The sequence below is a fragment of the Artemia franciscana genome, chromosome 6, assembly GCF_032884065.1.
Source record: "Artemia franciscana chromosome 6, ASM3288406v1, whole genome shotgun sequence".
Classification (NCBI taxonomy): domain Eukaryota; kingdom Metazoa; phylum Arthropoda; class Branchiopoda; order Anostraca; family Artemiidae; genus Artemia; species Artemia franciscana.
Window position 1 is genome coordinate 17,788,409 of NC_088868.1, and position 16,609 is coordinate 17,805,017.

General features: G+C 31.8%; 1 protein-coding gene across 1 annotated transcript in view; it reads right to left on the reverse strand.

Annotated features, from left to right (window-relative positions):
- Positions 1–9,339, reverse strand: part of LOC136028129 (nuclear pore complex protein Nup153-like) — a 44,200-nt gene extending 34,861 nt beyond the window's left edge. The window contains exons 1-2 of the mRNA XM_065705776.1: positions 9,179–9,339; positions 220–469 (exon numbers count right to left, since the gene is read on the reverse strand). Coding sequence (XP_065561848.1) covers positions 220–469; positions 9,179–9,271 — 343 coding nt within the window. The 5' untranslated portion in view covers positions 9,272–9,339. The remainder of the gene's footprint in view (positions 1–219; positions 470–9,178) is intronic.
- Positions 9,340–16,609: the final 7,270 nt, after the last annotated feature.

Consider the following 16,609-nt stretch of genomic DNA (forward strand, 5'->3'; position numbering starts at 1 on the left):
CTATGATCTTTTCTTTTCATTTCTTGTAATCTCAAGATGCCAATTTTTAACACCAACAACCCCTAGGAAAAGTTGCTTTGTCAGTCTATCCTCTAAATCTTCTTCTGAATCTCTCAAATAGATTTATAGAAAAAAATTCAATAAAGCACTTCAACTGAAACTCAGATCTTAGCTCTAAAACAAGACTGAAACTATGAAAAATACTGATCAATATCTTACCTTCGGCTTCACTGTCTTCTCCTTGGTCATCAGGGAGCATTGTAGTTGATGGTGGTGTATGAAAAGCATCTTGGTCTTCCGTGCTTTGTTTTGGAGTTGAACTAAAACTGATACTACTTTTAGCAATATTATTCTGAAGAACACTACTTGTGTCTTCACTTTCTCCATTTGAAACTTTGCCTGGTGATAATTTTTCTTTTAGCCAAGATGGAACAGCACTAAAGACTCCAGATAATCTTTTGAAAATTCCCTACAAAAAAAAACATTTCTTTTATTGAAAGAACTGTTAAGTCAGGTAGAAAGTGCATTACAGGTTATACATTTACTTGTTCTAGCTTTTACACTATGAATGGTGACTATAAAGAGCAAATAGCCTTAATATGTATAGATGTGAAATCAGAGGTGAGGTGGGATGGGGGTAAAAATAAATAAAAGAACAATCTCAGAATCTCAACAATTCGATTTTTTCCAGCCAGTTTTTTTATCCTTTTTATTGTAAGACCCAAGAAAGTTGGTTTTGTTCTCATGTAAAGGTAAGATAGATTCACTGCCAGGGTTTCCAGTCCTGTGCCTGCAAGCACCACAACACCCGCGTAACCCTTCATATGTGCCTGCAACGAACATTCAAACGAAACAGGATTTTTCTATATATCTTAATTAAAAATGCAAACTATTTTTAGTTATTTGTCACAGTTTCTTTTTTTTACTGCTTAGGTTTATTAAATACTTTCCTATATTTGTGACATTGTAAGTATAAAGTGTTGTTTTCATCAGGATTGCTGCCAAATCGGGTCAGAACAGGTGCTAGGAGATGTCTTCATCTTCGTCTAACAAAATACGAAATAGGAGTTTTGATATTGCTTCTGAAAATTTTCAACAGGAAAAAAGCAAGGTGGGTATTCTATTATATTATTAAGCAATAATCTCTTATGATTGTAGGGATAATTATAGCCCTTGTCATAATACATTTATGCATATAATGTAGATTAGACGTATGGTATAATATTGATATTACATTGTAATTCAATTATTTTTTATATCTTTAGGACAAAAAAAGACAAAAATTTTTGAACTTAAAATGGAATAGTTGTGGGAACCAAGTCATGACTAATTGTAGAAAAAAGCCAAGACAGATAGTCCAATTGAGTGAGAAGCAAACCTGGCACTAATTCCCCCCTTATTAGGATTGTATAAAAGCGAGGTTAGTTCATTTGTTAATAGATATATCTATCTATTATACATCCATGCATCATTGCTAGGGCAGTAGAACCAAGGTAGATAGTCAAAGAGCTAATTTTCCAAGTGATTGATTAATTTGGCTTGGGTAAAAGACGAAAATCCTGTAATTTTAACACTGGCTGGAAGGAATCATATTGTTTTGTTAATTTGAAAAATAAATGCGTTTGTTTGTGCCGAAAATACATGTATTGCAGTGCCAAAAAAACATGATGTTGAACATCACTTTCAGACGATTCACGCCACTTTTGATAAGATTTATCTCCATAAATTTGAAGAAAGAAAAAATAAATCAAGTCTAGCCAACTAAAATCAAGTCTAACTGCAAAATAAGCTGTTTTCACTGGACATGTTGAAAAATTTTTAAAGCCCATGATTGTTTTTTTTCAAAATCTCTTAAAAGGTCGCAAAAAAGAAGACACGGGATTCATGCCACTTTTGATAAGAATTATCCCCATAAATTTGAAGAAAGAAAAAAATAAATCAAGTCTCGCCAACTAAAATCAAGTCTAACTGTAAAATAAGCCGTTTTCACTGGACATGTTGAAAATTTTTAAAAGACCATGATTGCTTTTTTCAAAATCTCTGACATGCTCACAAAAAAGAAGAAACGGGAGGGGGGGTCATTAGTGAAGTAGGCCTGAATGACATAGGTTTGTAAGGATAAATTATCTGTTGTTGTGAAGGCCTATACTTAATGTGATAATTTACCTGCTGTGTTGCACTTTTCTCACATTGTTTAAATTTATTGGACAGAACACTAAAGGTCAGAGACCTAAGACCATACAATCACAAGTTGCCAAACAAATTTAATTTATGGATGCTAGTACTTCATGAATCCAAAGATACTATTTTCTCCAATATTTTACAAAGTGAGCAATGACCAAGGATGGGGATCAAGAAAGACAATTCTATCCTTTGTTAGCCATGCAGACGCAACAATAACAATCACCATCCATAGGCTCTGAGCCTACAGATTTCTATTTAAAACTATCTAAATAGTCTAATGAGGCCACTTTGCAATTTAAAAGTCCAAACACTTACACTTTCCCAAACAATATGAGACTGGTTGGAAGAATTAAAGTTGTATTTAACTGTGAAGTTTCAAAAAGAAAATCTAGCTGCAGTTCAAATATCATATAAAATTGCAAAAAAAAACTTAGACAATAGCAAAAACCCTCATCAAATAATTTATACTACTGACAGTTAAACTATTTCTGGGAAATGTGATTAAAATTCAGATAGTTATTACATCTTTATCCAAAAACAATGCAGAGACAAGTCTTAGATGTGTACACAGAGATAATGGGAACAATTTTATCCAAAACACAGACCTCTCATATCTTTTCCTTTCGACTTCATCACTCAACCAATATTACTTGTTCCGAATTTCTTGTTTTTCATGAGACGTATCCACTTAGAGGAAAAAGAGAATCTGTCTTGTAAAAAACTAAGAACTTAATTGTCACAAAGTATATCTTATCTGTATAGCACAATTCCAGAGGTCTAAAATGTTATCTGTATAGCATAATTCCAGAGTTCTAAAATTTGCATTACAGTGATTTGTTTAATAATACAGCATTTGTCACTGACAACATCTTGTAAAAGAAGAATGTTAAACTCTAAAATTAAGGAGAACAAGCTAAAATTCTAGATGAGAGTTTTTGCAGGCTTGGAAAGTCAGTGAGCTAGGTGAGTGAGGATTTCAAAGAATGGATTAAGAGCCTCAATGATGTCCTGAAAGGTCTTTTGAACTATTTACCTTCACCCTTCCCCCTCTGATGTGTGCTGACCTTTGATGACCTTAGATCATCTTTGTTCTACAAAATTGAAAATCTTCAGAAACAGACCTACAACTCAAATGAGCCACACAGAAATGTTTTCAGCGTCATGCCTTTGCTCAATCCTGACTGATAAACTCTAAAAGATTTGAAAAATTATTTCTTAAACTTGAAGTAAAACTTACAGCTTAAAATCTAGTTGAGAGCACAGGAAAAGTGTTTCAGAATAACAATCCAAAGAGTCTAAAACACCAGAGTAAGGTAAAACATTTAAAAAAAATAGATTAATATAGAAATATGTTCCATACAATTTTTAAGCTCTAGAAATAAGAAAGAGTAGAGATAGTGATGCTAGACATATTCCCCCTCCCCCCTCCATGCAAAATTAAGAAGACAAAGGGAAGAACCAATTTTGAAATATTGTACCTATATTTCAAAATATAGGCAGAATATATGGTCTAGAAATAATATAGCAGTCATTGTTATTATTTTATGTGGGGGGGGGGGTGATTTATTGGGGCTAGGCATTTATCTCCCAGAGAATACCCCCATCATGGAAAGTTCCCACACATGCAAAATTGAGCAGCTAAACTGAAAGTAAAAAATAAGTACTTCAAAATGTCAATCAGATGTCCTCAAGGGGTGAAAAAAGGACCAGATATTCGAAACAGCTTTAGGACATGGGCTTGTTAGTTCCTAATCACTTTTGAATTATAAAAAAAGGACAACAATTTTCAATTTCTGATCAACTGAGGATCCTCCCAAGTTTCTCAACCATGAGGCAGAGGTAGAGATGAGGAAAGGACAGCCCCCCTTCGGTAAAGAATAAATTCTGCTCAATTTAGGGTGCAATATTGCTGTTTCCTTTTATTAATTTAAAAAGAAACTTTCCAAAAAAGAAGTTTTACAAAGAAAAGTAAAGGTCATTTTTAACTTAAGATCAGCAGATACAAATACCAATAGATGCTAATATAAAGAAATAAATAAATCTGAAAGCAAGTGAAACTTAAATTGAATATTTGGATTAAGCTTGAAATGAACAAAAGGCACTAAAAACAAGAGTTTAGATATTGCCACTTTCTCTCACTGTAAAAGTCTAAGAACTACAGCATTATTGGCACTTTATTGAAAGCTACATGTGTCTTGAACAGTCTTGGGAAGTATAAACAAAATCAAATTGAATATTTGACATATAATGATATTATTTGTCAACAGATCCATCAATTCAAGATTCTATTTCACTGTAAGAACTGGAAAAGAAAATATTTGTAAATACAATCTATTTTCAGTGAAGTGCCAATGATGAAGCAGGCTTTTTGTTTTTAAGGAAGGGGGCAGTATCCAAACTCTAGTTTGTAGTGAAACTATATTTGTCTTGAACAATCTTAGAAAGAACTAATAAATTAAACTGAATATTTGATATGTAATGGTATTAATTGCTGAAAGCTCATCAGTTCAAAATTTAATTTTACTGTAATTTTTATACTTATTTTCAATATTAAGTCCAAAAGAAAATATTTGTAACACAATTCGTTTTCAGTAAAGCATTAATGATGCAGCAGGTTTTTTACAGTGAGAGAATGATACAATGCCAAAACTTTTGTTTCTAGTGATTTTTGTTCATTTCAAGCATAACTTGCTTATTCAATTCAAGTTTCAATCATTTTAAGATTTATTTATTCCTTTATATTAGTATCTATTGTATATTTGTTTGCATTATTTTTTTTTCAATTACTCCTTGTTTGGGGTTTCATTTATGCTTCAATTGCAAACTATTCTTTATTTTATTTTGTTTATGTTCAATTTGAGAATTACTAACTTTAAGATTTATTTATTCAATTATATTATTAATTGTCGCATGTTTCTGCTATGATTGCTTATTTAATTTATGTTTGTTTTGGGTTCCCTTTATTCTTTAACAGTGATTTCTGGTTGTTTCAAGTTTGAATTTTAGCAGGTAGCTGTATCTGCTGATCTTAAGTTTAAAATAGCCTTTACTTTTCTTTGAAAAACTTCTTTTTTGGAAAGTTATTTTTTAATTAATTTTTGTTTGTTTTTCATTGCAAAAGTTTCAAGTTTCTAAAAACCCCTCATTTAAAAATCAAACCTTTTTTCAACATCAAATGTTCATCAAAGTATCAAGACTATTATCAGTATAACAATATCAAAGTAAAGAAAGCATCAAAGTAAACAAGGTATCAAAGTAACAATAAGCAACTTGCATACCTTACAGCCCTTGCACCATAAATTGAAGTTGCCATGTAAATCACTAGGTCCAAGTATTGAAGTAAACAAAGTGTCAAAGTAACAATAAGCAAGATCCATAACTCAGAGCCAACCCTGGAAGCATAGTTATTTGACCTTTGAACTTTTTTGAACAAAATGACAATTTCGAAATTTTAACCTGGTGCCATTTGGAAAAGTGCAGCATGGGTAAGTTGCCCATTGATCATTTTTGACTCTTAAAAAAATAGAAGTCTTGATTTCTGATCAAATGAGCCCCCTCCAAAGTTAATACAATCACCCCTTCCACAGAAACGTTAGATTTTAATAAAAGGCAACTTACATAAGTTACAATCCTGGTGCTTAGGGGCTATGGAGGATTTAAGTTATAGTAACTTTAGTTCAGGGACTATTTTGAACAAAATGACTATTTTAAAATTTTGAGAAGATGCACTTAGGGAAAAAAGTTACAGGGGGTGGGAGGATTCAAACATAGAACCATTGCTGTTTGACATTTGGATGATTTTGAACAAAATGGCTAACTAAAAGTTTTGATTGGATACATTTAGCTTTTAGTTGGCAGCAGGAGTTTTTAGAAAAAGACCCAACAAAACATCAAAGCCTTATGGTCTTGATGACATTTAGTTTTCCTTTGTCTAAAACTTAGTAAGAGAAAAAAGTTTATTAAAGAAACCAAAATAACTTTACATAAGAGATAACCATTCACATTGGTATATTCCAAGAGAAGGGCCTGTAGAGAAGGAAACATGTTGAGAAAACAATTCTTAATTCATAATATGCAGAATAATTGTAGTTAACACATTTTGTATGCAGCCCTGCTATAATTACCTCCAACCCATAATGTAGAAATATATAGCCAAAATTATATATTTCCTATGTATTCTCCTTACACTTCTCTCTTGTTCCAATCCATGTACCTATAAATTGAATCAGCTGCAACAAAACAAGAAAGAGTAAAACGAGTGACATGTGGCATAATACACTGGCAATATATAATTTGAGCTATATATTTGCACATTAGGTAAAGGGGTAGAGTATAACAGTGCTGCATGCAAAATGTATTACCATAGCTGTAATTATTCTGCATGTTCTGAAGTATGATATGTTTTCTTATTATGTTTTCTTCACTACAGATCCTTCTATATGTATAGACATTCTAATTCACTTAACTCAAAGTAAAAATTTTCTAATTAATTTAAGGTAGCTTAGTATTAGAGTTTTATCCTGAATCAAAATATAATATTCATTTCTTTTGGGAATGACCTTTACCCTCTCCTTCCCCCTAATGTGTAAATATGTAGCCTGAATTGTAAACATGTTAAGAGTTTCCCATTATTTTGACTGATTGTAGGGTAAAAGACCTCTTTGGTCTTTTGGGAGACCACTTTTCTTTGGCATTCAGGAAAAATAGCAATGGGTTTTTGGGTAAATATTTCACAGTTCATATAGTTGACTAATCAATAAAGTGAACATACCACTTGATGCCTCTTTATGTTCTTTATGAACATAATAATTGCTTCTGTAGCAAATTCAAATTTAAGCACTTTTAGAACACTTAAAATGATAAATTTTTAATTAAAGTATGAGTTATGCATTGTTTTTGACAAAATAATACTATGTTTTCTCAGTACTGTTTTCTTGGTCATTTTCAAAAAAATAATACTACATTTTCTTAGTGCCAAAATTATTTATAGTTAGGTTAGGTAAAAAAAAAGTGCTTAAATTTGAATTTACAATAGAAGCATAATTTGTCAGCATAAATTATAGACATGATCCCTGTTTTGACAAGCAATTGAAAAGAAAAAATTATGTTTAATATTTGTGATTTATAGAAGAAATATCAATCAATAAAGGTTGGATTTTTAGAATCCTAGCAAAAATGGCTTTCTGTTAATATGTGAATAAAACTGAAACACTGAAAGGATATATACATCAAAATAGGATAATTGGTATTTCCAAAAAGATGCCCTTGTAGATGAGTAAATAAACCAATAATTTCAAGTGTTTGATCTCAAATAGGTTTAATAATAACTATATTGATGCATAACTTAAATTTTTAGCTATTCATTGATATATACAATTCTTCTTAATTCCTCTTTGGTAACAAGGTGTATGGGTAATTTTGCTCAATCTGATACTCATTAGCCCTTTTCTGACAAAAAAATGTTAGGCCTATATTTGAATTCAGGATGAAATTCTGACCCTCAAGATAACCTATGTCTAGCCTATTTCATATCTAATTCATTAGTGAGTTGATTAGAAAATTTACCACCTAAACTAATTTTCAAGATGCCAAAAAGCCCCTAAAGTAGAATTTCAGGTAAAATTATAGCAAACAGTATTACTGGCTTTTGTATAAAGTGAATATTCCGCTCAATGCCTTTTTTATGCTCTTTGCAAATATAATAATTGCTTCTACCAGAAATTCAGATTTAAGCACTTTTAGACCTCTTAAAAATGACCTAAATATGGGATATAGAAAAGGCTTAAACATTGGTCTCAAACTTTATAACATTAGACTCAAACTTACCATTTCATCATAAATCTATTTTTTTAATGTTATATTATCCATAGGCACTGATTTTCCATGATTAGATTGGATAAATAAATTTTATCAAAGTAAGTTATGGTGTTTTCTTCTTCCTTGCTGCAAAAATTTCAATTAAAGCATGTGTTTTTGGTCATTTTTTTTTACAAAATAATAGGATATTTGAAATCACAAATCTGTAACAGTTTAGAAACAAATTTGGGCTATATATTTGCACATCAGGGGGGTGGGGTAAAGCATAGCATATATTAAATCTGTAAACTAACCACTGCTGTATTTAATATTGTTAGATTTATAGCAAACATTATAACTGGCATTCATAATAGCCAGCTTTCATATTTTTGACCAAAAACACATGCTTTTATTTAAAATTTGATGTCAAGGAAAAAGAAAATGTCATAACATTGGAAAAAATTAATTTATCCAAGTTAATATTGGAAAATCAGTGCTTGTGGATTATATAACATTAAAAAAATGGATTTATAATGAAACAGTAAGTACAAGATCAATGTTATAAAGGATTTAAGGTTTGAGACCAATTTTCTTAGCCTTTTTTATACCCCATATTTAGGTCATTTTTAAGAGGTCAAAAAGTGCTTAAACCTGAATTTCTGGTAGAATTGATTATTATATTTGTAAAGAGCATAAAAAAAGGCATTGAGTGGTATATTCACTTTATACAAAAGCCAGTAATACTGTTTGCTATAAATTTAGCAAATTTCACCCTAGATGTTTTACCATGCCAAAAAACCTACAGCCAATCTAAAAAAATGCAAACTTTTGTAGACTATAGGCTTATAGCCTAGGGTGATACCTGGCTCAATGAAGGGAGCTGGTGTACATTTGTATGAGCAGCAATTAGGATATTTGGAGACAACATCAAAAGGAATTTTGAGCAGTAGGCCTAGACTAGGTCTATGTTCATATTTTAGCTAGCCTAGAAAAGTAGTGTAGATTAGACCTACACAAACCACAATAAATTTACAGCCCTAGTGATAATTCTAAGACTGTATTCCAGGTTATATTAACTTAGAATACTCGTAAATCCAGATCTGGAATAAGTTGAAATATGGCCTACCTGGAATAAAATAAGGAGGATGCCATAGGCCTTAACAACTTTTAGCTTATCTCTAAAGAACAGGCAACTTACATTATTGTTTTCCACATTAGTAGGCCTTTCATAAGGCTTCGCTCTCGACTGTCGTGTTCCTTTTATCCTAGACAATCTATTTTCTTCCTCCATTTCAGAAATGATTTATTCAATTTTTTAATTTTTGGCGGAATTTCACGTGTTTTGAAATTGAAGAAGATGAAGAAAGAAAATGGCATAAACGAATGGCGCTGGATTTGAACTTCAACGCTATCTGTAATTTCAAGAATCAACAACCAATCAGGAGTTCTATGGCTAACAATGCATCAATGGATATGTATACGTTTTGCTTATACTATCGTGGATTTTTGTTTCATTTCATGAGATCATTGAATTTTATTTTTCCCTTTTCTACTTAAGCCACTTGACGTAAAATGTAAAACTGAATATGATTTGTCGACAAGATTAAACTACCAAACAGAAAAAAATATATTCTCTTACGATTCTTAGATTCGATAGACCTACTTAACTAGTGCTTGTACGTCTTAGTATGGAAAACTTATAAATGGTGGAAAGCAAAAATCATCAACGGCATTTAGAGTTTGGTCACTTTTAATTGTAAACGGTATTGCCTTCAATGCAGAAGAGGGTAAAGAAGGCGCAATTTTGTCCCCAGTACGCTCATCAGCTTAAAATAAACTAGCCTAGTTAACTTGCTAATATTTTTCCGATTTAGTCTAGCCTTAATTTATATAGACTGCGTTTTGACTTTAAACAATTCTGGAAAAAAGTTTATTTATGATCACTTTTTCTGTCTACCTTTAAGATTATGGGATAAAATAAGTTATATTATGAACGCTGGAATGCTAGAGATTTTTCTTATCATACTATAATCTGCCATTCGAAATACAGAAATATTCTCTTTTGCCAGTTAATTTAACCACTGGTAAAACAGACTTAAGCATTTGTTTGTAGAAAACCAGGGCAGACCGCATTTAATTCCTACAGAAATGAGTAAAGGCTCAAAGATTTACCCATTTGGTCGGAACACTAAGTACTACAACAAAGTGACTTGATTTGACAATCTTATTTCAGCTACACACAGTTATTTTTACATATTTTCCCATTTACATCAATAATAAATTAATGAGTCAATAAGTTAATGAGTTTTCTGAGAACTTTGAAAAAGGCACTTTAAAAGAAACTCGTGTAAAAAGGTAAATGTTAAAAGGTACTCTTGTCTTTCGAAGGAACTTCGAACGACATGAGGGACAAATTTAAAGGTTTTCTAAGCAAATGGAAGATCAAGTATTCCTCTTTCCCCTCTGAAGAATACCAAAGATAAATAAAAAGGACTCTTTACAGAACTTTTCCTATTTTTCAGAGAAAGTAGCTAAAGCTGCTTAGCTCTTAAGATAACATTTTAGCTAAGTTTTTAGGTGGCACATGTGAGGTCATTACTAAGTTTCAGTCCTGAGCCTCAACAAATTACAACTCAGCCAAAATCACGAACAAATATAGTAAGTAAACAGTAAAAAAATAGGCGGTTGCGAAACCGTCGAAAAATCAACCTCTAAATTTTATGATTTATCATTCCATGAACATATCTAGACAATAGGATCACGGGGTCCTTAGACGTATTCAGCCCTTTTAGATTTTAGCATTTATTTGATTTGAAACCGGTGATTGTCTACTTGAACTCCAAATTCAAAGGAACTAAAGTTGTGTGGATGAACTTCAGATATTATATAATGACATATATATCTAGATTTCAGTTGAGTTCACAAGCCGAAGGACCTAGCCTAAAGTTTAATGAAAACAATGTTTTGCCTGCAAGTAAATATTTAAATAACTTTCCAAAATATCTTAACCAATGTTTATACTTTTCATAAATATGTCGGCTGAAAATGTAAGACTAAAAAAAGCACGTGCTAAATCTTTCTGTTGAAAATTTCTTGTTCACTAGTGACTTTTGTTTTAAATGACTAAGCCTGGCTTCATTACACAGCATAGACTAAATTGAAAATATTTTCTTGAAACCCCTGATCATCTATTAGACCAGCCCATCCTCTGAAGCCCAAATTTATCCCAGGCAGGGTTGCCAGATTACAACTATTAGATAGCGACTTACTCGTTCTGGAAATGAGTTCAAAAAGGGTTCGACAGTCCCCGAAAAAAGGGATAGATGCGTGCGAAGCTTGTAACAAAAAGTAATGGATGATTCGGCAGCACTTCTGTGTGATGGCTGTGAAAAATGGCTTTTTATTGAGTGTGTAGACTTGAGCGAGCCAGAATATCAGCTTAGTAAAAAGATAAGTCGGTGATTGGAATCAGTCTGGAGGTGTCTAATTTTCAAACAGAAAAGGTCGATCGATGAAAGTTGTTACTGCAAGGGAGATGAGAGAAATTGTGCGAACTGAGATGAGTAGTTTTTTCACTCATTCAAAGAATGCTACAAGTTCGAATCAAAGAAGGAACTGGATACTATTATTCAAAGAATTTCAAACATTGAAGTTAAAACTCAAAACAATTGCTCTATGGATAATGTCAAGCAAGTAGTGATAGAAACAGCTAAACAAAAATTACAAATTCTCAACGAAAATATTTCTGCGGACATTACAACAAAGCTTGAGGCAAGTGCTACGCCATCTAATAAAAGCTTTCAATACTTGCCAGGTATTATTCACAAACAGAAAAATCTGAAACCATGAATTTTTCAGAAAATATGTATTTGCAGACAAGAAGGGAACAAAATGTCACCGATTTGGCTGTTCTAAACCGACGAAATGTTTTGAGATTGATCCTTTAAGTGCAGTTTTTCTGCGAGGCTTGGAAAATCGCAAGAGAATAGAGTTAGACCAATTAAAATCATATTTAAATCCCCAGTAGAACGTGATGTGGCTTGTTATTTTCTCCTATTGAGCATGAAATTGCTTCATGCTCGAGGCCCTCAGTTCGGGATATTTCATGACCGAACCAGTGTAGAACTTGCTGAGAAAAAGACTTACGATGCACTGAAAATACAATTGGAGGAAAAGATGTCAGCCGGCGAAAAGGGTTGGATAATACATCGTTGCAGTAATGGACTAGAACTCTTGAAGTTGGCTAATTTTCATGCCCCATAAGAAGGACAAGTTCAAAATTGATGAGTTAAGTGTTTTGTATACTAATGCTGACTTATTTTTGTAGTAAATTCGATGAATTTAGTGCGAAAATCTCTGAGAGAAATCCGCATATTATAGTAGTCACGTAAGCTTTACCAAAGAACCGCAGTGATCCATCTGTTTGGTATTTGCCCTTAAGTGGCTATTTCCTTGAAGTTAATGTGAGAGCAAAGAGATTGATTTGTGGGTAAATATCTCGTTCATTATTATACAGCATAGTGCAGGATTTTCAGTATACTGATTTAATTGAGTCTATTTGTCTTGATTTACATGTTACAGCCCTAGAAAAATAATTCATTTGGTTCGTTTTATAGAAGAACTTCGTTAAATGACGAGTTTCAGTTTTTTGAGTGTTTTTGCGAGTTCTCTAAAAATGGTTGTCCAGTCCTGGTAGTGGGTGATTTTAATCTGCCAAAGATAGATTGGCAAAATCTATGCAAGGAAGCTTCTGAAAATTGTAGGGAGAAGCCGTTAGGAAAAAGCGATCACTTTGTTTTACAAATTAGTTTAAGATTATCTATTCCGGAAGTTGAATCGAAGAAGATACGGTATATGATTTTTCGAAAGATGATTATGATGGGTTTAAGAAATTTATTATTGACTTAAATTTACTTGATGAGTTTTGGAAACCTGATCTATGGCAAGATATGTTATTGATTTTCAATATTTTGCTAAAAGCGATATCACAAGGACTTTAAAATTTGTCCCCAAATAAATTTCTTCCAAAGGCTTAGAAACTGAGTGAGGCTTTCTAAACTGGTACTCCAAGCAATAAAAGGAAAAAATATAGCTTGGACGGGGTTCCTTGCTGATAGGACTAATATGAATACAGAAACTTATCAAAGAGCTAGAAATCATGCGACCAAACTGTTGCGTGAAAATAGGCGGGAGCTTCAGTCAATTTTGATTAGGAATTTTGAAAAATATCTGAAAACATTTTCAAAATGTAGGAGAGCGTTTACCCCTTCTTCAAGTGATACATATGTGGCTACCTGAAGAAGAGTAAGTATTTCTAATTAAACGGTCGGTAGGTTTAATTAAAATGGTGACGAATTTTGTCTAGTAGGAGTATCTGTTTTGTCCCACGGCTTGAGGTTTATTGAACTTTTGGGAGTCTTTTTTTATGGGATGAGCAGAAACGAATGAGACATCGCAGTTGTGTTAGGAGGAAAGGAGAGGCAAAATGTATGTACCATTGGTTACTTTAATTTCGTCTGAAAGTCTCTTTGTTCTTTTTTTATATTCTTCTTATACTTAGCCTTTGTTTATCGGCCTGAAAAAGCTAGAATATATTTGGAGCAATATATTTAGAATATGTGCCTTGGGTAGTTCACTGCAAACCCGTGTAACAAAATGAAGGGATCCACAGGCCGAATATGAAGTTGGTGAGTGCAGGCCTGTAGAAACAATTAAAACTCAGAGAGGGTCTGTAGGGAAAATGACCAAAACCCTGCACTATTGATATACTCACCATGTTTTGGAGGGATAAGACATAGAAGTCTGTGGATTTCATGGAATTAAAAGCGAATATTCCGATAAAGAAAAAAAATTCAGAGGATACTCCGTTGAGGGCTTATAAACAAACCTATTTTCGAGATATTGCCTTTATCATATGGAACTCGTGTTGTACTGCTAGACTAATGAACTTTGTTGTAGTGCAGTGGCAACCCTGGTATATCCTATTACCAAATATATGATATTTATGTCTGTTTTTTTTTTTTTTTTTCCAGAACAGTATTGTACAAAACATTCTTGTAAGTAACACAGAATATTAGAATCAAATCCTTTTATTAAGAGAAATAGAAAAAGTGTAAAATGTACAAAATGTCTCACATTCGGTTGCGGAAAGGCACAGTTAATGAGCCAAATTATAAATCGCTTCCATGCGGCAAAATTGACCCAAATCTTAAAAGAAAGAAGATGAAATGTCAATCCGAGGAATAGAAAAAATTTAATAGAGAGAAAAAAAATTCTTCTTAAAACGTGCATGGCTATCCTTGCAATTTATAATTTGGCTTACTTTTTTTTTATAAAGTTTAAACACAAGACTAGACATTCTCACCCTGTCTACAAAAAAACTGCTAAGTAAATAGCTGCTCAAAAAGGACGATTGTCACTGTTAAATATACAGCAAACAGAAGTATAAATGAGTATATCATAGGTACAAAAAGAAACACAAACTCTAATAAATCCAGTATACACTTTTAGCAATAGAAAATTTCTGAAAATATTTCCCACAGATAGAATAAGATTTACCGACTTAGTTTAGAGATGTCTACCGATAGTTGTTCAGTCAGAGGTAGCTCATATTTTACTTCAAATCATCAATTACCTCTAAGAGCAAAAACCCCTGTCCCGAAGGACTGAACTCCTAGCAAATGGATTCCTTTTTTGAAGAAAATAAAAAAAATGGAAAAAATTGACGAGGTAGAAAAATTACTGGTGTAGATAATAATGTACTAAAATCCTCTGGTTGAAAGAGTTTTTGGGATCTTTTTATGTTTAATATGCTTTTGAGCATAGGCATAGTGCTAAGTGTGTCTTTTAGTATGGATTTGGTCAAATTAGTTACTGAAAACGAAAAGTTAAGCATTAAATAAGCAAAATGGTCAATTTTACTTTCAACTATTTATTCGTGTTTTTGCTGACTTTTCTTGAGAGCCCTTTTAGCTTTTTATGCTAATACAAAGAAAGAGAAAACTAAAAAAAACTATGATTATGTCCGAAAAGGTTAAAAATTAACCCATCTAGTAAAAAAAAACAATGCAATATTCAGGATGTTTCGCATACAATCTTTTGTTTGAGGCTCCCAAGTTTTTTTTTTAATTTTCTACACATAAGTTTTCATTGCTAAAGGTCTTATTGAGACACAAAATTTATGGTAGATGTTACAAAAACATCAATGATGGAGACAAATTAAGAGGATTGATAGAGCTTGGTTCTGTTTAACTAGAACAAGGTCAAATAAAATAGCATAAATCTAATGTTCCAAAGAAAATACGAAAAGTAATCTAAAAAAACTTCAGAATTCCAAATCAGCACAGCAAATATACACTTCACATTAGAAAATAGTCTAGACTACAAAATCTTTGGTTTGAGCTGCTGCATGTCATCTAGTGACTAGAACGTAAGGTAAGACAGACAACCATGTAGTTAAAAAAAGTAATATTATAAGACTGAAAACAAATGAAGGTTCATGGATAACAAAGGTTGATTTTGTGAATGAGTCATCAACTTAAAATAAATAAGATGCAGTGGAATTTACTTTATTTACGTTTACATATACATATATTTAGTCAATTTTGGAAATTAACTTCTATTTTCTAGAATAGTGAAATGTGTTCAAAATTATTCAAGCAAGGGCAGAAAAAATATAAGTATCCAAATAACCTAAAAAATTGGTAATGTAAACTTTAATTTATGTCAGATTTTATTTATTTTTTCATTCAGATTCTTATTATCTTAAAATATTCCACAATCTTTGACCGTTACCGCATTAAGATAAAAAACATTTTTTTTCAAACGATTTCTAATGTTTCGCATTTTCTATAAAAGAATATCTCATAGGTTTAAAAGATACTATATAGAACTTGACACTTTTCTCCTTTGTTTTATTTTTTTTTTATTTTAAACATATAGCTATCAAAAGACACTTCAAAATTAAAACTATATAATATTGATCGAGAGACAAATTGCCACAAAAAATTTGGTCGACAGCTTCTAGGGTATCAAAAGAGTTTAAGAAGGGTTTGGTATTAAAAATGAGAAATAACTAAAGAATAACTTGAGTAGATTTGGCACAATAGATTTTTTCAGCAAAAATTTGAATTTTTACAAAGTTTTTTCATTTTAAATAAAAAAAAAATCATGGCAAATTGTACGATCTTCAAACAATAAATATCTAATAACTAATCCACAGTATAACTGGTTTAAGGGTTTATTGAGGTGCTAAATAATAGTTTTAAGGTTTTCCTTTAAAAGGAGAAGGAATTTTAAATTTATTCTGTCCATTGCTAATGTTGGATAGAAGCTTTCATTACACGAAAAGAAAAACCACCTTTACGGTATGAGCAACAGTTTTATACTAGTTAAGATCCTCTGAAACTTCAATATTTTTTAAAATTTGATTTCAACTTTTTATTTGTCCAACTATAAATATTCAAAGAAAGGAAAAGATTTTGAGCACCTAGGATGTATAAATGACAGTTAATAGTTACATAAAACTCCCAAAAGAAAAGATTTTTGTAATATTACATATTACAGGAATACATAACATACAAATATACTTAAAAGGCACAACATGTCCATCTGAACAACTTTTCTCTCT